The sequence below is a fragment of the Mastacembelus armatus genome, chromosome 12 (assembly GCF_900324485.2).
Source record: "Mastacembelus armatus chromosome 12, fMasArm1.2, whole genome shotgun sequence".
Lineage (NCBI taxonomy): Eukaryota > Metazoa > Chordata > Actinopteri > Synbranchiformes > Mastacembelidae > Mastacembelus > Mastacembelus armatus.
This window is the reverse complement of record NC_046644.1, coordinates 1,438,869-1,465,904: the sequence shown is the minus strand read 5'-3', so window position 1 is coordinate 1,465,904 and position 27,036 is coordinate 1,438,869. Positions and strand designations below refer to the sequence as shown.

Here is a 27,036-nt window from a genome sequence, read left to right as displayed (position 1 = left end):
TGCAGTGTAATGGGAGAATGAGAGGAACCACCAGTAATATGGTAATGGCATGAAAGCGTTACGTTTTGTGAAAATGAACATCTAAAAAAATTCAAAGTATCCTTTTTCAGGATTAACAGTATTAACAATTTATATTAATAGGATAAAACACTGCACGATTGTGTATTGGTGCACTATCCTAATTACATTTACATTACATTTAATTACAAAGAAAACTGCACCACTGCACCCACAACTGTCAAAATGTCATAAAATGTGATTAATTTTATCTAGTATGTTAACGTGTGGCAATAAAACGAGTACTTAAAAAAACATGCAGTGAGTTTTTGAATTAAGGGAATCATTTCTGATGTGTTGTTAAGTAGCTGTGGCTGGTGTTAATGTATTTAGCTTGTGTTAATTTGTGTGCAGAGGGTGAAGCAAATTTTACATATAGTGCACATACAAACTCATTAGAAAGAATGCTACATAGTCTTATATAGGGCTTGAGCTACACTCAAGTGCAATCAAAGCACCCATTCACATAGACCTGTTTACACACTTACACACCAAGGAACTGCCACCAGGAACAACTTGGGGTTGTCTTGCCCAAGGACGCTTCAACACTCTCTGTACTTTTAAGGCTAAACTTAAAACCTTCCTTTTTAACAAAGCGAATAGTTAGGGCTGGCTTCAGGTAACCCTGAACCATCCCTTAGTTATGCTTCTATAGGCCTAGACTGCCTGAGGACCATCGGCAGCACTGAGCTCCGCTACCCTAGCCCTCCCCTCCCCTCCTCTCCACCCCCCTCACATGTATACTCCACCATTGAATGTCACTAACCTTGTACTCTCTCTCTCCCGTAGTTTGTGCTCTCTCCCTCTCTCTCTGTTCTCTCTCTCTGTACCTTCTGCAGGTGTCCCTGGTCCTGGAGCTGTATATTGCTGATGTGCAGTTACTGGTCCCACCAACCTGCAGTGTCTATCTGTTGTTTATTGTTGCTGTTATTTTCTCTCTGCTCTATCCACTCACCCCAACCAGTCGAGGCAGATGGCCGCCCAAACTGAGCCTGGTTCTGCTGGAGGTTTTTTCTTCCATTAAAGGGAGTTTTTCCTCTCCACTGTTGCCAAGTGCTTGCTCATAAGGGATTTGTTGGGTTTTTTTTTTTAAAGTGCCTTAATATGATTTGTATTGTGATTTGGCGCTATACAAATAAAATTGAATTGAGTTGAATTGAACATGTGGACTAAAGAGGCAGCGATTAAATCACCTAACCTTTGATTAGTGGACAACCTGCTCTACCTCCTGAGCCACCACCACCTAGAAGCAGAAGCAAACTCACTTGTGCATCCACTTGTTTTAATTTGTGCATCCACTGCACAAGTTTAAACTGTAAACAAAGAATATGTGTTTAACCTGGGATTGAGAATCTAGTATGTAACATTTTTGATCTTTGGACAGTTTGTCCAAAGACTGTTTGTGTCTGCTTCCTGTCCTCATACTAAACTAGACAAACTATTGCCTGACTCCAGCCTCACAGACCCATCACTGCTGGTGGACTCATATGGTTTATATCAGTGTGCACTTATGTCATAATGTGACTACATGTGCATTATTATAATGCATTGTGTTATGTTCCTATTTTCTGTCAGATTTACTATTGTGGAATATATGTTCTTTTTTAACTCACTGTACTTAAAAATGTGTCAGCTGTCAAATTACTGAATATGGCACTGGAGTGTGGGAAGTATGCTCTTATTTTTATTAAACATTGAATCTCAGCTCCATTACCTCCAACAAACCTTAATCTAGTCAGCAGTGATCCTATTGCAGTGATATTACATGGGAGGAAACCTGTTGCATCACACTGACCCTCTGTGGTGCACTCGTCTGTGCAAACAGCTACCCCCTCTGGACAAAAGTCTTTGTCCTGCTCTGCATCACAGTCATCATTCATAAAGAACATTACAGTCAGCTGTGCTCCAGACATCTCTCAGCATGGTCTTCTTCTTATCCAGAGGGAATTCTGGGTTTTTGTGACTTCTGGTTCATCCTACATGAAAATGATGATCTTGTTACTTGTTACTCTCTAGGCTGTAGAAGAACCGGCCCACCACACAGTTAAAAAAAACACAACTAATCACACACAAAGCACAAAACTGGTGCTGCACTGGCCTCTACAGGTTCAACACAGGTTATTGCATTCATTTGACAAGCATCAGGAACTATGATAAATCAGGCACTGCAATGCTCCTTCCCTGCACTGTCACTTGGTTGTTTTTTGTGTGTAATTACTGAGACTCATGCATGTTACCTGGTCATTGTGTGGTCTCTGTCATCATGGCTGAATCGTTTGAGAAAGCTGGATGATTTCTAACTGTTACAGGTATCAACCTCTACCATTATGTTATCACATTAAACTTCTTGTCTCTGTTTATGTAGGTCACCATGCTGTGACTGAAAAAACCCACTGCCACAAGTTAGTGAAGTGTTTTGACAGAGGGTTTCCCCTGTAATCTTCACCAAGGGTGATCCCTGTTTTGTTGCTGATATAAACTACAAATTCTTAACAGTGCACCTGTAAACTTCAGCCTCACCATAACACAAATAAGTGAACCCTGAGTTTTGGCAGAAGCTCTAAACCACCTGTGTCATAATCCACTGAGATTATATTCTTCTCTTCTTGAGAGTGGAGTCGGGGTATTTTGAGTGCAGTCCTGTGCAGTTACAGATTATTTAGGAGCCACCATCTAGTGGCCAATAGTGGCACTTTGAATCCACATCAGTTTTCAGCAATAGTGCTTTCACTGCATCCTTAAGTGAAACTTCTCCCTGCAGATAAAAATGAAGCAGGACAAACTTTGGTGTTCGATAAATGTCTGAAATTTCTGCCTCCACCCTAAAATGAGGATTGCAAATGAAATTTTGAGTACTATGGATGTAACATGAACATTTTCTTCTATAAAGTAGTTTCAGTGAAAACTGTTGACTGAGTCTGTGGATTATCCAGAGGTTTCTAGAAAACCACAGCTTTTGAAAATTCAAATGTCATTTTGAAATGACATGAAATGACATGACATATGTAACATATGTGTGAGTTGGGTGAATTGACCCTTTGTATAAAAGAAGTAAACAACTACAAGTTTGCTTTTGCTTTCGGTTTGTAAGAGTTTCCTACTAATGTGGCAGACAACTGAGCACTTCCTATACACACAATGACCCCCACTGGTGACCTGTCCAGGGTGTACCCCTGCCTTTCACCCAAAGAGAGCTGGGATAGGCTCCAGCAGATCCCTGTGACCCTGGTTAGGGAATAAGTGGGTATAGACAATGGATGGATGGATGGATGGTACAGATCATAGATGGACTTATAATTCTCACATGATTTGTTGAAATTACTTTATCTAACAGCTTGTTTCTTGTGATTAGGCCATGTCAGTGACAGCCTACAGTCTGACAGTCACAGATGAAGTTCATATTTATCCTTAAGCTATTTACATATAAAAAGACTAAAAAGACTAACAAATGAACTTAGTTATGTGCTGAAATGAAACCGTGTCTATTGTAACACACATAACCCAGGACTAACTAGCAGCTGAAAGGAGGACACTCCAGTGGCACAGCCAGGTTGGAGTTTGAATAACACAGAGGAACCGCCTATCGCTGATTGGTCGAGAACAACATATTTCTAAGGCCTGACTGTCACTGAGTCGATCCCAGGGAGCTGATTGGCTCGTCCTGGGGAGGGCGGACCTTCTAGCGGACTATATACATATTCTGGTTCCAGTGCATCTGCAAATTATTGCTGGGTTTCACGGGAAGGTGGATCATCGTGTCCAATGTTTCTCCATAGAGCTGACTTGAACCTTTCTCCTCAAACAAAACGATTCCCACTCAAACAGCTGAGAGTCGGTTTTCCGCTCTCTGAGAGGAGCTGGAGGTGGCCCGGGGGAACATAGCAATGATCCACACCATGGAGTGCTCAGTGGACGCGCAAAGCCTCATCTCCATTTCCCTAATGAAGATCCACAACTCCCGAACACAGAGGGGAGGCATCAAGCTGCACAAAAACCTGCTGGTCTCCTATGTGCTGAGAAACGCCAGGCAGGTCTACATCAAGGAGAAATACGCGGAGATCTACAGGATGCAGCAGTACGAGGAGGTGATGACAGTCTGCAACGAAATCCAGGAGCTCAACCCGCTGGATCTGGACGCAGAGGACGCCGACGACGAGGAACCGGAGCGGGCTGCTTGCTGCGGCGAAGAGGCGAGTCTGTGCGAGTCTGCATGCCACAGAGGCGCGGCGCACGTCCGAACAGGGAGCGCACTCCTCGGCTGCTGTACTCTGGAGGAAGGCAGCAAAGAACCGGAGCTGTCCGACTACCGAAGTTGCTGTATGGAGGCGTCTCCTGTATCACACTTTGACCAGTTCCCCGCAAACAACATCAGGCACTGCAACAAAACTACAGTGCTGGATTTAGACACGCATGTTGTGACCACGGTGGAGAACGGCTACCTCCACCAGGATTGCTGCTGTGACGCGCTCCAGTGCGGCCAAGGCGCGCAGTCCCCGGCCAAAAAGCGGAAGGTTGAGTTCGGTTGCGCATCCGACGTGGAGGAAGTGTCTGATTTTATAACTGCTCGCAAAAGGGCGAAGCACGAGGACTGTTCCTACTCCAATCCGGACTTGACGGACATTTCCAACATCTCAAACCTGATCTCCATCTTCGGCTCGGGGTTCTCAGGGCTGCTGAGCAGACAGGCGGACTTAGAACAGATCTGTAGCAAACAGGCCTTGGCCAGTCTTGGAGCATGGACCCGGGCGATTGTGGCATTTTAAATCAAACTTTTATTTTGGAGGACCGGGGTCAGCTGCAACACGTTACACCACCAAAACTAGTAAACACAATTCAGCAGAGAACTGCGTCCTCCTACCAGTTTTTGTTTGGGAACAAAATCATTGGGGCATATCCCTGAATATTAAAAAAAAGCATTTTCAAAGTCTCCAGATGTTCTTTGGAGACACTGTTAAGATGACAACACAGTCAACGCAGTAATATTTATGTAAAAATGTTTGCTGACACTTTCCTGAAATGTTCTCTGAGGAATCAAATCTAGCCAGAACTTTCTTGGAAAGTTACAGCAAATATCCCTGAATTGTGAAAATGTAGTGGGAGACATTAACCATTTCACATCTTGTCTGTGTGCAAATAGAGAATGTGTGGTGGTGTATGTTCAAAGCACAGTGCATTGTAATTAACAGAGCCTTTAACATGCAAATGTGTAAAAACAACTAAATTTGGCAAATTATTATTCTCTGAGCTAAAGTGGCAATATTCTCTTCTGCACACAACAAGGAATGTAAGCGTGTGTTACCACTGACCCAGTGTCAGCCACTGTGTGCTAAAATTAGATGTGACATAAGCTAATCTTAGTAGCTTTACACAATTGCTACAAAAGCAGTGTTTGAACATGCACAGTTTTCTTTAAAAAAAAGTCAAGGATAATATAATGGGACTGGCCACAGGGTGATGTGCACTACAAGTGACATCACTCTCACTTACTTCTGATTGGAAGAAATCTAGACGTTACAGCTGAACCCGGTCTCCCTTGCAATCTTTAAATTGAATATATTTTTGCAAGAAACAGAAAAGCTTTTAAAAAATTAGCAATCTATTGAGAGTAATTTTGACAGGGAGAGGATCAAGCTTGTGCCATATGTGTCACGGTGTCAGAATCGTCTGAAGAATGCGTCTGAAGAATACACGTTGTAACCTAAATCTGTTTAAATGGATTGACTTTTGCTGCCTTAAATTCAATGCACAGTACTGCTAGCTATTGTCATTATTGAAAGTACATTGAATGTGACTGAATGTGTCTGCTGTCTCTACTGTCCCGGGGCTGAGGAGCCTTTTGTTAAAACACTTCCACTTTAAAAAGGAACTTGCACATTCTGAGCAGGTCATGTGAAACACACATTCAAGACTCCCTAAACACCTTTGAGGTACATTGACTCTAAACCAGCTCATATCTTTCATGTAGTGCCAACAACTTCATTCTGTGACACTTTTTGGGTTATTACTGCCATCAGTAGTCCACCTCCACCTCCATTCGTGCCAGTCCGGGGTATTTTGGCAGTTTGACGTCCTCTGGCTGTTGCTCAAAGCCTTCACAGCAATTCATATTTCCAACATGTTTTGGTTTTCTGGGTTTTACTTTAATTTGTAAAAGAATGATCATAGTCCTTTTGTTTTAAAAAGGCAACCTCATGATTTAGCCATGACTTGAGAATCCATGCATTAGCTTTATGAGCACTATGTGTACCAAAATAAAGAGAGTATTCAGCCATTCTCTACATATTTTGTTGTTATTGTATTTTTGTGCTTAATTGTAGATCACCGGTTAAAACTGTTTCAGAAATAATTGTTAAAAATTTATAATCTTAATAAAAAACAAAGACCTTAATTTTAACTGGTGTTTGACTGTTAAATGTAACGTTGTAATAAAGCTTTGGTCATGCTTATATTGTGATACTGGTAACAGTGACAGCACCATGTTGGCTACTAAAAAAGTCCTTTGGCTGGTGATGAATTGTTAAAATGGTTAGAAATCTTAACATGTCACAGTTCTTGTAACCACATTGCATCAGCTCTGCATTTTGAAATGTTAGAGAAAGAGTTTGACATTTTGGAAATCAGTAAGTTTAGCACAGCCTGCTTTGTTGGCTCTGAGCATTTGCCAGCCAGGGACTCCAGAACATCACTGCAGTACAACACCAGTCACTGATTGGTCGCAGCTACAAAATGGTCCAACTCTACCTCCAGTGTAAAAAATCAGTGCTCGCTTTTACATTTTGGACAGGTATGAGGGTAGTATTAGTCTTCTAATCTAACTCTATATTAGAAAGTCTTTAATAAATTATTAATAAAGTAATTGTCCAGATTACAAGCCTTTTACAGATGTGAATGATTTTTACAACCTAGTGATTTTAAAGTTGGTGCTTTTAATGATTTATAATTGATCTATCTTTTATCAGTGATAAAGGCATTAGATGCAATGTATAAGCCCATTGAAAATGGAACCATTATTATTATATAATATTACACAAAATAATCCTGTGCAGTAAAACGCCTAATCAAAAACTTAACTACAGTGTCTAAAAACACGCAGTCCAACCAAAGTCTAGAGGGTAAGTTCAAATAGGCCCCACTTATTGCACAGGGCTATTGGATTGAATTTACAGAGGTGCTTTTCAGTCACAGTGTACATACAGAGCATAGCATGTACTGCAATGATACTCCATTTTGCCACATCTCAGTGTCATCCTTCTTACATCCTTACACAGTTACAGTTCAGAAAGCATCTTAAGGTCAGTGATCTAAAGATATAAGCTGGTTTGTCACACTATATATGCTATGTTTGCTCCCATGATGCACTACTGTCACCCTATGTGACTTTCCCATCCCAGCCTGGGATTTCCTGCCCCTAGCACAACTTGGAGTCCTGCTAAGTCTACTCTGTGCCACTTGGTGGTGTTCTTCAAAATCAGTGAATGGAGATATCAGTAGGGGTGTGTATGTAGAGCAGAGCTATCTCAAGCTGACCCTGCCTCAAAGTCTCCACTCAGCAGCCCTGACAGCCTCTTCCTCCTCCTCCTGTTCTGGGCTGGCTCATTTTTTCTGCATCTTCGTGTGAAGCATTGCTCTACCCCAGCACATCCCATACATCGTGGTTGTTCGTTTACTAACCCCAACTCTTGAAGGCTATTTTGCAGCCACCAGAACCCATGGTAACATGTTGTAAGTAGGTTGGAATGGAAATGATGAGGCAGTGCATGGTGTAACTCTGCAGAAATGTGATTATTCATGGACAGCAACTGACTACTGCATCAAACCACTAAACCTTTGCTAGAATATAATGATAACAACAAAAGACTGAAATGATATCACAAACTAACCACAGCCATCTCCACTACTGACCAATGCTGTGGACAATGGTTTTGCTCATTGGTGTATACACAGCTCCTCCATCTGGATTGGGAAAGACTGACACCTATGAACACAGTCAAAATCTTTAACTTCTTATTTTGGCAGCAGTGATTTCTTACTGATTTCATTTCTCATATTTGCCATTTAGATGGGCATTTTTGTCTTATTTGATTGTAACATAAACAACAAGAAACATACCTAAAAACATCCACAATGTGCAAAACAAAGAGCACAGATTTAGTACTGGCAAATATGGATATTAAAAAAAAACTAAAACCTCAATAAAATACAAGCTTTTAATTTGACTAGTTTTGTTGTCTGGGGGTGCTGGCAGGAGGAGGGGGAGGGGGGAGGCAGCGTGCAGGGTGTGTGAGTGTGTGTAGGAGGGGGGTTTCCATGAGACAGGGGGAGGGTCGGGAAGCAGGAGGCATGCTTTCTCGAGGGGTGGGGGTGGGGGGCAGTGTGTGTGTGTGTGTGTGTGTATGAGGTACAGCGTCAGGGGGGTGGACTGTAAGGAATAGGTCTATTGAGAGGGGGAAGCAGACTGTGGCAGCAGAGCACAGGTCAGTCTGGTTGCTCAGAGATCGGTGGGGGAGGGCTGGGAAGGGGTTTGTGTCAGGAGAAACTGCTGCAGACCAGAGCTCCTCATCATCTGTGGAAAGCAGGAGTTATTCAGATGACAGTGTTAATAATTTGACATGCGTCTGGAGCTTGTGGCTTTTTGAAATGTACCTGGAGCTGTTGTCAGAGCAGAATTCAGATTCATAATGAAAGAATGATCATATAATTAGGAGTTTAGGAGTTTAGATGGGAAGTTGCAGGCTGTTGTAGAATAATGTACAGTATACATTACACATAAAAAAACAAGTCCAATTTAAATAAAGAAAATAAATATGAGGACCAAATAACTCTGTTACTCTGACTGTTAACCGCAAAAGTCACTTGCTGAAAGCTGTTAATACAAGCTGCATTTTAACAAATTTTAAAAAGGTTTCACTTTGACAGTGGGTTTATGATCACTATCACTCGTACACTGACCACATTCAGGGTAATATCACAAACACTGCATATCACAATATACAACAAAATAACACACATAAAGAGACTTCTGTTTATGTGTCTGTTGCCCCTGTGCATGCTGGGAGAGTTCCTAACACACCACCATCACGAAACTGTAATGACATGTTTAGCTCTTAGATAGTCATGTGAGAGAACACTGTGAAGACATTTTACACCCTGCTAACATGTTTACAATAAACTAGAAAGGTCATCTTCTGCAGGTTCACTGTTTTAGGTGACCTTAACATAAAATACACAGAAATGTATCCAATAGACCCAATACATACACATATACACAAACAATTGAATAAGAAAACAGGGGCACCCTTTTCTTATTTACAGGCTATTTGCATGACATGTCTCTGACAACTACAGTCATCCTCACCCTAGTTAAAATGGCAATAATACACCACATCCAACGGAATCTGTTGCATGTTGAAAAGTAGGTTGTGTTTTTTTCATATTTAAAAACAATATGTATAATAAAACCAAAAGTCAGTCTTGTACATGAAAAGGACAAACATAGGCCACACTCATGCACATTTGTACTTATAATTGTGCTAAGAAATTTAGTTTACAACAACAAACACAAAACAATGAACGAACATCCTGATAATATTATTTAATAATTGATAATTGTGAAGCAGCTGTAGCCTTATTGGTTGACTGGCTTGGTCATTCTTCACAGGTTTGTTGGTTCCATGTATCCCATTCCCAGTCCAAATTAAAAGTCTGTCTCATGAAGATCTCATACACAAATGTGAACCTATTTTTCTATTCTACAGTCTTCATTTTTTTCCCCCCGAAATCCTGGATCAGTTACTACAGAGGACCAATCTGAGACATTTAGATGGAAAATCATTCTTTGGTGGAGCTGTTAGCAGCTCACAGGAATTTCACACATTTCATAAGGGGCCCCAAGTAAGGGATGGCAATCCCAACACTTGGAAACAACTGGTTTAATACATATACATGCGAGACGATAATGAGATGAGATAAGCTTTATTGGGTACATCCAGTGGAACAAAGAGTAAAATATTTCGCTCTGAAATGTTGTGGAGTAGAAGTGTTATGTGGCATCACATGAAAATATTCTGGTACCTCAAACTGTACTTAAGAGAACGAAGTTACTTTCCACCACTGCACTCCACTGTATTAAAGTCTGCAGTTGCATCCCATTTCAGATAGCGCCTCCAATGAATTCCATGTTTCAAACCCAGACATGCCAGAACAGGTCCATGCAGCTGTCCCATTCCAAAAATTCTTCAAAACAGGCCCAAAAATTCAGCCTTTTCTCCTCAGATTTGTACCCTCGTACCCTCCATCATGTACACTCACTTATGAATGGTGAAATCAGGCAGTCGTCATGAGATAGAGGTCGCTTACACTGGCAAATTACTGTCAGTACAAATTCAGTATCTGTAAAATAATGTGTGTATATGAATGTAAAGCTACACATAATACACTTACTATATGACAATGTTAGCTTGTAAGAACATGTCCAGTTGTTTTGGTTGATAAGCTGAGCAAAGCTGCCGGTCTAGCAGCCCACACACTGTGTTGAACAACATGTTCAGGCTGTTAACCGGAACAAACTCTTCCACTGCTCCCAGCTTTGCAGTCCAGCATCCTGTATGTAAGGGGAATTCCAGCTCAGTCCGTACCAGCAACGGTAGGACTGAAAATTTAAAAAAAAAAAACGTTTCACAGTGTCTTAGAAATGTAAATCTGAAATGATGTGAAGTTCTCGTTAACCACATCATCCTTCACATGAAGGAGTAGTATAAAGTATCTTGATTCATGCAATATTCAACACTACCCCCACCTCATCTCAGAATCCATCTGCCTCACTGTTGGGTTCATCTCTGGGTCACAGGAAACACAGTCTATTTCCAATAAAACATTTGGCTGCCTGCAAACACTCCTATAAACAGATTTGTTTTGAAGTGAAACATAGAAGCTATTTACAAGGATTTTCTCATATTTTGGATTTTATCTCAGGTACAAGCAAAAGGTACAAGTGGCCAAACAATACAAATCATGGACTGGCCGTCTGTACAAAACGCTGGTTTAACTTTAGAGTCATAACGCTCTAACCGAAAAGACTTTGTAGGTTAAATGTGATTCCAAAACCAACTGAAATTGAATCTATAAGTAAGACAGATTTTACTTTTATTAGCATATGTATATTTTAGCATAGCAAATGCTCTCACACAGAGCTGACTCTATCTAGCATCACCCTCTGTAGGTTTTATTGTTCTCTCCTCTAACATCTCCATGACTGTCACATACTGTGTAGCTCCCTCATTAGTCATGGACCGCTTTGCTTTAGAAAGAGAAATCAGTCTTTATTTTTGTCAGAGCACATTGTCAGGTGTATTATTGATATTATTAGTTAATTCCACTGTGAAGTTGGTTAGGTTTTTCTTTGCTTATTTCAGACAGCAGCTTTGCAGCATCTCAGAAGATATTTTGAATAAAAAAACATATTTTCTAAACTATTCTAACTATATTTCCTGTAAATAGGTGGTACTCCTCCGTGTGAAATGAACTTGGACCACTTGTTCAAATAAACCTCACTGTGAAAGGGTTCGATATTAACAGTCTACAAATGTTCTTGCATGAGGAAAATTGCCTGTTTTAAAACACTTTTCAGAGATGGAAAGGATTTAAACAAAAATGCTTGAAGATGCAGAGACAAAACACCACTTCTTATTTCAAGCAAGAATGAATACAACTTACAAACTCGTGCGATTATAACATCTTTCAAATTAGGAGTCTGACATTAAGACACCCAGGGGGTCCAAAGGAGGAACATTTGTAAAGGACATTTGTTTGCACACTGGCTTTAAAAATGTGACAAAACCAGTGAACAAATGTCAAGTACATGGTGGTGTCACCTGATAAAATATGAGGAAAACAGATAGTTACTGAATCCGTCTTAGTAGATCAATATAATAATACTTTTATTAAATAAAAAAACATATGAAGTTATCTTTTACATGTGAACAAAAAAGTAACTTTAAATTAGAGTCAAATCTGGAGTAAAAAAACTACAGTATTCTACTTGAATTGGAAATTTTGAGAAAAAAAAAACACTGCACAGCACTAGCACAAGAATTTATTCAAGTATAATTTGTCAATTTACAGTCTTTAGCATAACTGAACCAATTTAAAAATTAGTGAATGAATTTCTGACCTGTTGTGATCTGGGGTCATAGACTGTGGTGAGATTAAAGCTTCAGAGAAAGACCACATTTCTGCACATTCCAGTTCGGATGAGCTGGTAGGTGAAAGCTTAAAATATCCAATTCTTTTATTTTCCAAGACATTTGTTTATGAAACCACACTGCAATACAATTAAGGGTGACCTGCAAGTTGTGATAAAAGATGGATTACATTTGCACAGATATGAAATCATTTTGCCTTAAATGCAACACAAAAACACACAGTTCAAATTGAAAAAGAAACTATGGCAGAAGATTTTGAAGAAGTAACACAAACTTGTTTTTGTTTCATGTCACACTGAATAAATCTATTGCTCATGAGGATCCAATCTTTAAGGTAAATTTAAGCATTAAGCATCAATGGGCACTCTTCTAAAGCACACTCTCCCATCCCTCAAAAAAAAGTCACAACTCTATTCATTATATAAATAAGATGACAAAATATAATTCCAAAGCTCCGTCCAACTACAACCATAAAATGCTCTGCATTCAAGTTATGGATGACTTATAGGCTTTCACATGCAAGCACAGGTGGAAATACATGTCAGAGTACATGTGGCTGATTTCTGCTACTGCTTGTATTTGCACATGAGGATGCCAGACAAAAGGGAAAACTGTTGGGATTGTGGTCTTTCCATCATATGCGCAGCATTTTTTGATGAGAGTCAAGGCTTCACTGGTTGGATGGACAGCAGACTACCAAATTTGAAGTGCTGAATCACAGGGAACTTCTCCAAACACTGTACATGGCAGGAGACAGGAAAGAAGAACCTTTAACACGACAAAAACAACAACCAAGCACTCAAAAGATGAACAAGGCCTCACTGAACTCCAAACTCTTGTCATTGTCCATCGTGTTGTTCAGGTTGTCCAGCTCTCCATAGCTAATGCTTGCTAGCCACATAAAGTCATATTTGTATTAGTCAGTTCTGAACGAGCCTACTGCTCAATCTGAACTGATTATTCAATGTTAAACAAATCCGAGAGTTCACCTTGACTGAAAGGGAGCGTCACATTCTTCCCTCTGGCCTTTCACTGATTCAAAATGGCTGTGGACCAGCCCAGAGGAGGCCTTTTGTGCACACTGACATGGACCCAGTTTTGGGGAGTAGGGGTGGGGGTTGGATGTTTGCAAGTGGGGGTTGGGAGGCTGTGCTGGGGGAACACCGTGGAATTGAACTCTCATTGTGCACATTCTGTATGTATGGGGACATTATTGGTCATGATCATCTGGGCAGATCTGGGGTGGAAAATGTGCCTCAGAGAAACTTGAGTCTAAACAGATATTCCATCAACTGAAACCATGAAACAACCCCTGGTCAAAATTAACTCTTCATCCAAAAAAGATCATTCATGTGCTGTCTTATTCCTCAGTGCCACGCAGCTCAACTATTAACATCACATCAGTGAGCCACTAGGTGACATGTTCCTTTATTGCCATGAACACACACACTGTGGTTTATTTTGACTCAGTTCCACACACAATGTCCTGCTGCCCCAAATACTTACTAGAGCACCAAATGTGGATTAACCCTCAGCTGAAAATAGTCCCCAACAAACACACGGTTTCCTCCTGTACAAGTAGATTTACTGAAAACTACAATGTCCAGCTGTTTTAAGAAATGATGTAGACTTCTTTTTTTCATTTTTTAAATAGAACTATATTCAGGAGCAATTTTTAAAGATTTATATCTTCAGTAGGATTCAGTTGGCCTGAGAGCCACAGACAAAGGAATTAAGTCTCATCTTGTTTTGAAGTTCACTTAATATTTTAGGTGTGGCAGTGTGTAACCATTTTCAAACCTGTGTTTATAATATTTTAAACTGTACAACACCAACTGGTACAACTCTACAGCTTGGGCATACAACAGTGGAGAATAAAATCCTGACCTTTCTTTTTAGCCTAAAATCATTCAGAAAAAAATATGACATTCTGGACTATATTTTGCCAACAAATTTCTTGATGACTAAAATGTTTATGGTTTTCTTTGGCTATGCACTTTTTAAAAATGTATATAAAAAAATTTAAAATGGATAAATATGACTAAAACCAACATGGATTTCGGTTCTCAGCTGTAAGACTAAATCACAGAACTGATGCCAAAACAAACACAAAAATATACAGACCACCATCAGCCTTATCCTGTAAGTGTTTCCTAGCTTCCACACTGGTCCCTGTTCTTTCCCTCCAGTATCTAAATGAACTTGTTCAGTCTTAAAACTGAGTTGTCTTTGGTGACACTGTGTCTCAAGAATATTTTGTGTCTGCATAAGTGGAGTTTTCATAATGAGCTGAACCCAATGGCTGCATTGAGACGAAGGAAAACAACTCGGACTAAGTAGCTACAACATAAACTAACAGTAGATGCATTTCAAATGTAAGCTCGGTGGACATGGACATGAGACACTGCACTTTATAAGCCCATTGAAATGCAAACCAGCAGCAAGATCCCAGAATCAAGTCCTTCACATGGAAAATGGTGGATTCTAATCTTTCTGGGTCTAGCACAACTTTCTGCCTGAAACCCTGTATGGGGCCAGGAAAAGGGAGAGAGGAATGCAAGTCTGCTGATGGTTGCTCCAGGCTCGGAGGAAGGTCGGGACAGAGGGAGGGGAGGATTTAATGAAGGGAACGGCAGAGGAGGAGGGGGATGGGGAGGCAGACAGCTTGGCCCCTGTGCTCTTTGGGAAGACTTGCAGGCTGCTCTGGAAAACACAGGATGTGGGCAGGCAGGGAGAGAACAGGCTTGCCCCCCCCCCCCCTCCTCCACACACACTTCCATTCTGACCATTCCTAACTTAACCCTTTCCTGCCCCTCTTTGTACTAACCACAGTGGCTTTCAGCAGTAACCTGATTTCTTAAATGTCATGTAAATAAGAAAACACGGTTACATTTTTGTTTCTACTTTCTTTGCCGTGTACTGCCTACCTGGATTTGTTACTGGCATTTTTTCCTTCACAGGGAAAATATCACTGTAACAGCAGGGCACAGCAAGGAAAGAAAACATACAGACAGCAATGCCTCTTTGTTTCTAAACTTTAAGAAATAAGTTCTAACTCAAACCTCAAACCAAGTCAAGAAGTTTCAAGTAAGAAAAAAACAAAAGTTTTGGTGTCACAAAATACTCTGGTAATCTATAAGGTGAAAACAACATTCACAGCCATGTCAGCAGCTCTGTGAGGTTGTACTTATTACTGTACTTAACAGTAATATAATAATTCAACAATGAATCTATCAAACGGTCTAAGCTTGCTGAAAAAACTAATGGAAAAACTTTGACAGGCCTACTCTTGTAGGAAGTTCTGCTTTTTTGTGCACCTGCACTGCAGGAACAGAGAACTATAAAACTTCCTAGAACTCTGATTTGGGGCACTTTTTTAGCTGCTACTTTGGAGTAGGTACTTTTTAAATACAACTACAAGTGACGCACGTTTGATGGATTACAGCAAAACATGAAAATTTTTGCTAGCATTGTTGAATGTCATGGAGAAGTGACAATGCTATAGCGACCATCAGCCAGTTTACGTTACTTCAACAATAGTGATGTGAATGCGAACATAAAAAAAAAAAGCCCTTAAGGTCTGTAGTTCTCGGATCAGTTCCTTAGTGGGGTAGTTCCTAGAAATGAGTCTCTAGAACTGTGTGTTCTGAAAACGCATAGGGTTTCCTCAGACTGCAATGATTAATAGAACTGTTTGTGCAGATGAAGTAATATGCGAAATACAGTATTGCCGAAGTTCTACCGCATAAATGAAACTTTGACGACTTACCATTTCTTTGTATTTCTGCAGTTGAAATTTTGCGCTTTTCTATTTAAATTGCGGTCTGTTTTTGTGAATTGATGCTGTAAAACTTTTCCAACCAAGTGTTTAATGGACCAGTTACTCGCTGATAAATCAAAGAGGGAAAATGAAGCATGCGTACCTCGGCCTTGTACATTCTGATGAGGCCCTGGTTGACTTTGGACCAAGCAGGAACAGCGCTGATGTTCCACAACTGGTTGGAGTGTTCAGCAAATGGCCCCGTCTTCATCTACATAACAGAGATAGAGTGGAAAGCAAAGTAAAGGACTTTAACTCACACAGGACTTTAACTTTACGACAAAGCTCCAAATGAAAACTGACACTGGATTTCACACAGCCAATTATGTTGAAGTATGACAAGGAAATAAATAAAATGTCCATTACTGCAGATCAGACTAAGTTGGCATATGATGGTGACTAATCTCAATATGTGCTTGAGCAGTGAGCTTTCCTACTGTAGGAGTAGTTTGGGATGTTTTCATGGACATCATACCATTTTACACAGTGAAACTGGGTCACCAGTGGATTCCATACAAGATAACTGACTTTAGGCTGCCTTTGTCTTATCAGCAAACACATGAACTTTTTATATCCATCTTTAACCCACAGGGGTCGACGAACGCGCCGGCGCGTTTTGAGGCATCTCCTCCTGATAACGCCAAAACAAACTTAAATTACTCCATCAATTTTGATCGTACAGATAAAAGCAATATATTCGAATCTGTAAAGGGTCTAGTTTTAGCTGTATACATTCATAATAACAACAAAACGCTGTGCTTTTGTTAAATAAAGAAAGCAGACAGGGTGCACTCTGTCTCTGTCATCTCTCTTCACAGACACGTAAATAACACAACCTGAATCTCAGTGAATACTTGTCTCATAAAAATAAGAAATATATGACTAGAAAGCTTGAAATGTTTTCTTTTAAATGAAACAATTCAAGTCAAAAACAAATCATCACTTTTTATTTAATCCGTATGAACGTAAGGAGAAGTACGTTTTCTCCTGTCTCACGTCATAACAGCCAATTTGATCCTGCCTCGCTCTGAGCACACTGTTCACATGTAAATAATCTCAGGTGAACCAGGTAAATATGAGCACGCCCGCGAGAAATGACATAAAACGTCAAACTTCATCATAGAATTTACTCACTTTTTCTGTGCGTTTGGATGATGGCACGTTACGCAGGTGAAGAAGCGCTTCTTATATTTCACACAGGGGCAAATAGTTTAGTTTGTCCTCAGAGTAAAAACACAACTCAAATGATGAAGTTTTGGATCCGCATTGTACTGTATTGTATTGCAGTAATCCCCTCTCAGCCACATTGACTGAAAGACTCATTATGCGGTTCTTTGTGCTGGTCGTTGAGCACGTCTTTTGTCTTCTCAGGTAAATCACATGACTATTCATGCTCAGACACACCTTCCTGCATATGTCTTTTCTAAACAAAAAGTGTCTTAGAAAATTTAAATCAGTGTATTGTTTTCTGTGAATGAGTGAACAAGATGACTTTCACGTCATTGTGAAGCAAACACTTTAGGCTACAAGATGCATTTCTCAAAAGTCTTGTGAACCAATGTTCTGTATGTGTTTTATGGTCTTATTTCAGGGACTTAAAAATTTCAGTTTTTCAATAACCATGCATAAACGCTGTTTTCTCAAAAACACAATCATGCATAAACATACTCACATATTGTAGCCCAGTTTATGCTGATTTCAGTGTTATCAGACTTTAGCCATTTATATGTTTAAAAGCAACTGAAAAAAGCACAAATGTCAGGGCATATCAAAACTTGTCCTGGGCCCCAAAACATCCTCAGACCCCCATCAGATTTGTATAGCATTAGTTAATTGTAGTTTTGAAAGGCACTACTGGTTGAGCAAGGGAATGTGAGAAATGCAGCAGTGATTTGTCCATATCTTAAAACGTCCTGTAAGGAATCAGATCCTCTGTGTACAAAGGTACTGTTACTGATTCATCCCACAGTCCTGGACAAGACTACAAGTTCAAAATAATTTGTGAAAGTGGTCACTCATAGTGACAAACCCACAGAAAATTGTTACCTGGCTCTGCTGTATTTTTAATTACGCTGCTGAATTACTGACAAGACCAAAGAGAACAAAAGGCTGATTGTTGTTTGAGCAATCACTTAAATGACAATGATAAACTCTGGAATGAAATACTGGCCTTGCCTTAAAGACAGACTCTAAATAGTAAAAATATACTGAAAAAAAAAACAAGTATGCTTACTCTGTAAAAAGAAAGACTGAAAAACAAACCTATGGATTTTATAAATGTATCAATGAAACGAGGACTAGTGCCTGTTTTCCCACCATTTCCACCCAAGAGGCCTAGGAACCCAAACCCAGACCCTGCAGCATCAATCAACCAAAAAAAACAAAAAAAAAAAAATTCCAGCTCCATCACATACACATGCACACACTTTCCAGGGGCTCGAATGACAACATAAGGGGGAAGGGCATGGAAGACGGAGGAAAGAGGGTGGACACAGCCCATATTCCCTAGAGCAAGGACTGATTCACAGCAGTATGTGGGGAAGGAAGTGACTCATGTTTAGGATAACACATGCACACACACACTAGAACCTTGTGTGTGTGAATTAAAAAAAGAACTTGAGTTTGAAGGATCCACATGTGTGTGTGAATCAGAAGAAAATGCTTGGGTGCACATATGGAGTGCTGCATGCTCACAGGCCTGTCTGAGCAACAGTAAACAAAAGAGGAAAAACAAGCCTGTAGCCAAGACTGAATCAGGCGAGCTACAAATCTCAGAAAGAATGCCTCTGAGTCTGTTATCATGTTTATTCTGTACCACTCACAGAGGAAATACATGCCTTACTATAAATATATATAATGGATTCGACTGCTTAGATTTAAGTACTTGGAAAATTACAGTTCCATCATTACAGCGTCTAGTAGAAAGCTGGTTGTATTGAGAAAGTACCTTTACTTAATTATCAAGGCAGTTTTTGACCTGCCAAGCTTCTGGGAAATCCTGTCCACTTAAATACGTTTGTGGACAGGATTTGGTGTGTAGGTGTCACACCATCATTTAAAACAACATGAACTGGTGGTGATTTCATTTCAGCTCAAAAGAAACACAGTGATAAGAGGATGCACTCAAGGAGGCAAAGTAATATGTATAGTTAATTCCTTTAGGGACATGGAGAGCTCAGGAGTCCAAAACAGAGGAAGCCATTGCAGCTTATTAGTTTTGCTGCAGTATTCACTTAATTTAACCCCCCCCTGTTACAGTAACTATTTGACAAACGTGCAATGATTTGCAGATAGTCTAAGAGGCAGGAGTCAAAGGTCAAAATACTGTAGGTCTAAACTGTGTAAACTTACTGTTTGCCAACAAACAGTTTTCTCTAGTTGAGAGAGCTTTATTTTCCCTCTTCAATAACTTTTTAGTGACTGTAACAGTGTGCAGTGTTTAACAAAATATTAAGGAGAGTCAAGGGCAGGGGTTCATCTATAGGTGAGCTGCTGAACTTAACACTGATGTCATGACATTTGTCCGATTTACACCAGGGCCCTGGTCTTTGGAATGAACGGAATGGAATGAAAGTTTGGCTGATTATATTTTTTAATATCTGACAGGCCTGGATGTTTCAGTCCATCAAAGCAAGTTTAAAATTTATCTGGAGCTGTTTCTGAAACATGAATTCTGAAGACTAAACCTGCATTAGTACAATTTTATTCACAGTTAGTTAGATCATGGTGAGTGTCTTAGGGGGAATGACAATAAAGACTTAAATTGACTATGGGACTCAAAAAAAGAAAAGACAACATGGCATTAAGAACTGATGCTATGCTAAACTTACATTTAAACAATTCTATATTGAAGAAAGTTTATAAACTGAAGGAACAACAAGTGAACAACACTGAGCCAATCATGAGTTCTGATCATTGTTGATTTCAAAATAAATTGTATTAGGAGCTCTAATCACTGCGTTTCTTAAAAGCTTTTTAGCTAAAGGCAAATTAAAAATATTCATCAAAAGAATAGAGTTTTTACGCTGCAATGTCACCAAGTTTTCTAGAAGATGTTAACTCATATTTCATTTAGACTTTACAAAAAACAAAGGAAAAACTTGGCTTATTAGGAAAGAAACACCCAAAATAAGTAATTGATTATTACACTATTTGCCTATTTGTTTTCTGTCACTCAGCAAACTGATACTAAATTAAATATATTATATTATACAATATTAAACATGAACTAAAAAAAAGGCAGCGTAAGGTCACAAAAAATAAGAACTGTGACAAATGTATGAGGCCCTTCTTCCTTTCTTTGACACAACAGCAGCATCCTCAAATGAACCTGAGGAGGACGGAGAGATCAAACAGCATGAGGAGGAAGAGGAAAAAGAGGGAAGGAGGGAAGGAGGTGGTACGTCTGAGTTCGGAAGAAGGAAAAGGATGTAGCTGCTCCATCAACGCCCTTCTCTATTTCCCTTCCCTCCTTTTCCTCCAAAACCTAAAAACAAAGCACACGGTTCCTGCTCTGGCACACTACCAACAGCATCCGCCTGCCTTTTCATGGTCTTCCTCTTCCTAAGAAAGATGTTCCATAATTCAGCTTAATTCCAACTAAACCTCCACAAAAATCAGTTCAAAATCAGCAAAATCAGTTCTGTGTATTCATGTCAGTATTTTACATACTCTTTAGGCAACTAATTATAAATAACTGGGACAGGATAGAGCAAGAAAAACTGCACTAAAAAGATTTAAAGATTGGCAGAATACAACCACAATGTGAAATTTATGTTAATTACAGGGTTGTAGACCCTGTTTGGAAATCACACTTTGTTGTGACAGAATTTTCTCAATCAGCCATGGGCTAAGGCAACAAAATCCAGTGTGTTCATTTTACATTTTGAATTTGTTTACACAAAAATAATATACCAGAAAAAATATTTGCATTTGACATTTGAGAAACAATGGGGAACTTAAAAGGTTGGATCACTCACATGTAGCATGACACAAAGAAACAAAACCTCAGCAACAGATCTATGAACGCTATATTCTTTTGGAGAAATAGTCCTAAACAAAATTTTTGAAGGTGTTCTGTGAATTATCCACAGTGTGGGCAGAGTTACACTTCTTCAAAGATGCACACAGAAATCTTTGCAGACCTACACTGAGAAGTATGTGCAAATGTAACGGCTCAAAACTAAATGGGCTGTCGGGATAAAAATGTTGATGAATGTAGTACAGACTGTGAGCAAAATCTGATTTGCCTCCACTGTGCTCTTGTAAAGTTCAGTATGGTACAATGCTGCTATGGTTACAAATAGACCCATAACAAGGGAGACTGTATTGCATCAAACTGTTATCTTGACCACTCCCTTTAGCTTCAGTCACAACAATGCATAGAAACCGTGTGATAATACAGTGAGAGTACAGACATATCACAGCAGGACCAGAGAAACAAGGAAATGTGTGTAAAAGCTAGTTTGTCTGTGTGTAAAGGCCAGTTTGTCTGTTTGAATACAAAGGAAGAGAAGTAAGATGGCTATCAGATTTGTTATAATTTGTTTAGTTTTTTCTTAAGTGTGTCTGTTTCCCACCTCATTTATAAACTTGATGCATTCCAGAAACATGTAGTCCTGGTGATGCTCATTCACCACCCTCTCATCAATGAAGTGGCGAGGCTCCAATGTTGGATGATCTGGACCAGGACAGGTGTAAGTACACATGTTTACCACCAGGTGTCACCATTCATCTTCCTATTAAATGTCCAATTTAAGGAAAATATGAAATTGTGTTTTTTCCCCACTAGGTCCATTTAGTTCTGTGGACTCGAACCCAATGCAGAATCCAAGTCTGATCCATTTATGGACATTTTTAAATCACCTCACTTGCATGTTTCACCCCACTGCTTGTAGAGAACCTGCTTGTACCTGCACTACCTACTTACAGAGAGTGATGTGCCTCATCGACAATGCTACTGTGCAGCATTGGTTTTTAACTTAAGTGGCCTACACTTAACTCTATAGAGTGCAGGGTCTATTGCTTATAATATGGGTACTAGTACTGTGTTGTGATAATTCTTGTCTTTTTGTAAGCTGCTGCTGGATGCCTGAATTTCCTCTGGGAAGTATCTCTATCTAATCTATTGCTGCTATTCTCCTCTAGATAAGGTTTATTTGTTTATTATTTGACAAAACCATCTTTGTCCAAGCAAATGTACAGACACTAGCATGCAGAAGGTTTATTAATTGACCAAGAGCCAAGATGCAGTTTAGTTTTGAGAACTCAGATTTAACATTAAACTACAGCTGAAAAAGGCAGGTGCTGGTGACAGTTATCATCATAATCTGTGAAACTCATACCGACTTCTTACAGAACTGACACTTCTTACAGTTTGTTATGAAACTTATTTATGACATAATTAAAGTAAAATAATACAAAGCAAAAACCTGCATTTACTAATGTCACCTTTCACATTTTCATACCTTTAAAACTCTAAATGTAAATGATTCCACAACATGATGTAAAATTCTTTGTATCACCTGCACAAACTGGCAGTATAACATCTTACCCATACCCATGCACCATGTGCCAGCAGCAGTGACTCTACATGTGTGTCTCCTCAGACATAGACAGCTCTGTTGTGCTGTTTCTTTTTTAAGTTTTAGTTTTCACTGCCCTGATGTAGTCAGGTAGTCAGACTCTTACCTATGAACTGGGAGCTGCCCCATATGAAGGGCAGAAACTGGAAGTCATCCAGCCCCCACACACCTTGGCTTCCAGCTGGCTCCATTCTGTAGGTCCTCTGTAACTTCCTCATCACCAAGAGATACCTGAAAAAAAAAAACACACACGCACGCACGCACTGTTGGGATTTTTCAGTTTGGGCCGAAATGGTGGATCAATTGACCAATACTGCCAACAAAAAAGACTAATCACATAGTAGGAGTAAACATGATGAAAACCACAGCAGCAAGAGCTCACCTGTTAAAAACCTTAAAAACTATAGCCAGCTGGTCATCTACCCTGAGAGCTCCAACTTTACAGAGACAGCACAGGAATGCAGCAAAAGCAGCTTCATGACCTGAGAAGTCAAACATATACAGAGAAGATCCGCAAACATCAACACACTCTGTGTGCAAAGCAATTTTTTTTTCTCTTTACATAACTTATGACCAAGGCTTACAATTTTTTTCTTACATAATTACAACCTTCCTTTCAATTTAAAAATATTCAAGTAGGCTGAACATTTGGCTCACGTCTTTTTCCTCCTCTAGTTTGGCAGTGTAGTATCACTTCCCAGTGGCCAAACATATAATAATGTCTGCTGTGTGATACAATTTTTAGAAAGGACCATACTTTGACTTGAATCATGACAGATCCCAGTAGGAATTTGGAGCAAAGTGTTTGGTCCCCAAAACTAGAAAATTGGGAATGGGTAACTGTTTAAAAATAGTCCCATTTAGATATGAATCATAAAAGGTGAGAATATGTTTTGATGCAAGCTCATGCATGTGAGATGAACTGATACGCTTCTACTTTAATCAGTCAGCTGTCAATACAGAGAGGTGGTGGGGGCTATGTACAGCTTTGGTGTGGTTTTGTATGGAAGTTGTAGGGATAAGAATGTGGCAGCACATTTACTCAATTACTATTACTACTCCAATTTGTGCTTTACTTGAATATAAGCTTTTAAAATACATTTTTAAAGATGAAACCACATTTTGTTTTCTGTTAGTCTCTCAAATGATTTCATGTTACAAAAAAATAGAATAAAGTAGGTCAAATTTTCACATTTCTCATAAAAATAACAAATTAGAGAAATGTCAAAGATATGAATATGAATAGTTGTGTAGCTTTGTTTTTCTTGCTTCCTACTTCATGAATTATCTCACAAGCCCTAGTTTGGGAACCACTAAACTGAACTACTGTACAAAAAGTAGAAATCCTATGAACAAATTTTTATGTTTGTTATTTGTTATATCTTGTGCTAAAGTTCACAGTGAGAGCGTCTGATACAGAACTACAGTATAAATAACGAACATGGACACACAGCACTGTTACCTGTTCCATAGTCTATCCTGGTGGGGTTGCCCACAGACTCTTTCAGATAGACTGCTACCTCTGGAGCTGCAGCACATTTGTCAGCAGGGAGCACTGGCAACACCAAAGCCTCAGCTTCCTACAGAGACACACACACCACAACATCACCTGGCAGCTGCAAAGCTTTTACTTACAGCTCATGTGGTTGAACACATGAACATATGTGAAGAGAAAAAACATTGTGTGTGTACTAACCTTGTCTAGTTTAGCGAACCAGGTTCTGTAGGCTTTATTACCAAAGCGTGATGGCTGGTCAACAGGAGGGGTCTCATTTATCCATCGGTCCAGGGTCTCCAAAAGGTCTAGCAACTTCTCCACTGTCTGTCACAAAAGACATCAATGACTGTAGCTCCAGGGTAATTAACTTTTATATTCTTCTCCTTATGATTATTATTAATGAGCATAAAGAATTTCCTGAATTGCCCTTTGGGGATGAATAAAGTTTATCTTATCTTCTCTTATAGGAAAATAAATCTCAGACAGAACACTGCTTCAGAGAGTGAAGTCATCTGATAGTATAAACATATACATATGTCAATGACAGCAACTGCACTATGATCAGCTACATAAAAGTTAAAATGTGTGCTTGGCAATAACAAATAGAGAGATAAGAGAGATACATGGACATCTTGTAATTATGTGGCAGCTAACCTTATTCCGTCCCTCCTTCCATCCATTATCTATACCAGGTTATTCCTAACCAGGGTCACATGGATCTGCTGGAGCCTGTCCCAGCTCTCTTTGGGTTAACGGCAGGGGTACAACATGGACAGGTCACCAGTCCATCACAGGGCCACATGAAGACAAACAACCTCACACACTCACACTTACTCCTATGGGCAATTTAGAGTCACCAATCAACCTGACATATATGTTTTTGGACTGTGGGAGGAAACCAGAGTACCTGGAGAAAACCCACGCAAGCACAGGGAGAACACGCAAACTCCACACAGACAATCAACCGTGTGCTTTATCAATGGGTGATTACTAGGCAAGGTCTAACGTAAACATGCTACTGAGTTGAGTTAGAAACAATAAAAAGTAGCAGAAATTGTTCAGATCAGTTGCCAACACTTAGTTATAATTTGTTAGAAAAACGATCCAGATTATTAAATATTTCACAAATAGAAATGTAAGGTTTCAGTCATATATACCTTCTCATTAACTACTTTATATGCATCAGATATTCAGAATAGTTTGATCATCAAACAGAGGGTGAAGAATACTCACTGTATACCATATACTTTATATATAAGACTTTATATATAAAGTATATATACTTTATATATCTGCTGTCACTATAAACAAAAATGCCCATGGCTATCACCATAGCATCTCATATTAAACACCTCATTCATGATTCTTTTTCTTAACTATTCCGCCTCTTTCACGTGAAGGCATTCATACCTGGATAGGAAAACTCTTCTTATAACCAGCTTCATGATACCAAGGATGGCCATTGTTAGGTACACTGAGGTCATAAACCCAGACTGAGCTAGATCACCTGAACTAGCTTCAGGCTTTTAAAAGCTTTGTGACAAGAAGAAGCAGACCCAGGAAGAACATACCTCAGACACTTGATATTCACACGTAAGCTTCTTTGCCTTCACAGCTTCATTCAGTGTCAGAATGAAGCCCATGTAGTCAGCATATGCCTGTTTAAAGAGGGATGGGTGAAACCAGTAGGTATTACAGGCTGACCAGGGAGATGTGTGCTGGTCCCAGTCAAAGTTTTACACTGGGAACTAGACCTAGACACAATCTGTGTGTCATTTCTATTCAGTCAAACAAAAAACCTTTAAGATTATGAAATACATGCACACAGCCACACGCAGGAACCTACTTGAGACCGTTTCCATTTGCCCATGTCTGGCACCATGCTGATTTCTTTCTTGGGCACCATGAAGGTAACATTGGCTGTGTCTGCAGGTGCTTCATCTTCAGGAGTGGATTCTTAAAAATTGATTTAAAGACAACTCAGAAATCATTCCGGTAAGAATATGGAAGCAAATGTCTTATAGTTTTGTGGCAGCTAAATTCACAGACATCTAAGTTATGCATATTCTGTTCTGACTGCAGACATAAATATAACATCAATCCTGTACAACATGCAGTTTAAATGAGTTTTTGGCAGGTAGGGAAGGTCAAATAGAAAGATTACTTTGAGTTGCATTATGGGAAATGTAGGACTTAGTATTTATAAAGCATAACCCAGACTATGAATTACCTATCAGTCTCTACTACTTCAATTTTGACAAGTCATGTTTAAATATGCGCTAACTAATTTGCCGCAGTAGTATCAGAGTTCAATCAATGGATTGAGCATTTGTCTATACTTGTCTTATCAGAGTCGGTGCCTGGTTGGTTTGAGTAAGAAAGTGCAAGACTTTTAAATATGGTTTGTCCTGATGATGAGAGAAATGAAGTCACTGTGCTGCCCAACCTCCAAGTCAGAACTAAGATTGCTGCCAAAACAGTGCTTTGTAAGTAAACTTTGTAAGGTTGCTTTACCACTACATAGTGAATAATAGTAATTAATAGCCAGAACATAGTGAATAAGAGTAATTAATAGCCAGAACATAGTGAATAAGTCCCAGTGCACACCAGCAAATGCATATGATAGCACTGCCCTAGAAGAACGGAGACAGATGCCTTCCGGGTTTATCCCAGAACAAGAGAACCGTCGTTAGTCCTGTGTAGTCGTGTGGTGCAGCTGCTAAAGACACAGTCCTGGCCACGTCCTGCCAAAGCACCGAGCAGGAGCAGTCAGCTGAGCTTTACCTGGCCGCTGCTCTGTTTCCGCCATGGCGAGCGCTCACCGTCCTCTTCGTCGGTGTCAGGCTGACTCCAGACAACCACGGCTCACTACTGCCC

At 39.7% G+C, this 27,036-nt stretch overlaps 2 protein-coding genes across 3 annotated transcripts; one reads left to right on the top strand and one right to left on the bottom strand.

The window, feature by feature from the left end:
* The first annotated feature begins 3,770 nt into the window (after positions 1-3,770).
* Positions 3,771-4,964, top strand: ier5l (immediate early response 5-like). The gene has a single exon (XM_026298357.2). It carries the CDS (start codon positions 3,942-3,944, stop codon positions 4,818-4,820), a length of 879 nt encoding a protein of 292 aa, XP_026154142.1. The 5' UTR covers positions 3,771-3,941; the 3' UTR covers positions 4,821-4,964.
* Positions 4,965-12,132: 7,168 nt separating this feature from the next.
* ptpa (protein phosphatase 2 phosphatase activator) lies at positions 12,133-27,033 on the bottom strand. 2 transcript variants are annotated; one of them, XM_026296889.2, is made up of 10 exons: positions 26,944-27,033; positions 26,006-26,115; positions 25,731-25,817; positions 24,358-24,483; positions 24,124-24,241; positions 23,044-23,143; positions 22,768-22,892; positions 21,657-21,757; positions 16,181-16,288; positions 12,133-12,994 (listed from the first exon to the last, which is right to left on the bottom strand). In XM_026296889.2, exons 1-10 carry the CDS (start codon positions 26,966-26,968, stop codon positions 12,920-12,922), a joined length of 975 nt encoding a protein of 324 aa, XP_026152674.1. In that variant the 5' UTR covers positions 26,969-27,033; the 3' UTR covers positions 12,133-12,919. The 2 variants fall into 2 exon arrangements, with proteins under 2 accessions (XP_026152674.1, XP_026152675.1); XM_026296890.2 differs by lacking the exon at positions 16,181-16,288.
* Between the last annotated feature and the right edge of the window lie 3 nt (positions 27,034-27,036).

Bases quoted from the DNA above. Each gene is read 5' to 3' on its own strand.
- ier5l (XM_026298357.2), top strand. From the start codon at position 3,942: ATGATCCACACCATGGAGTGCTCAGTGGACGCGCAAAGCCTCATCTCC.
- ptpa (XM_026296889.2), bottom strand. From the start codon at position 26,968: ATGGCGGAAACAGAGCAGCGGCCAG. The intron at 24,242-24,357 runs GTTAGTACACAC...GTGTCTCTGTAG, and splicing joins GGTTCGCTAAACTAGACAAG to GAAGCTGAGGCTTTGGTGTT. The intron at 22,893-23,043 runs GTGAGCTCTTGC...TTTTTTTTTCAG, and splicing joins GTTTTTAAGGTTTTTAACAG to GTATCTCTTGGTGATGAGGA.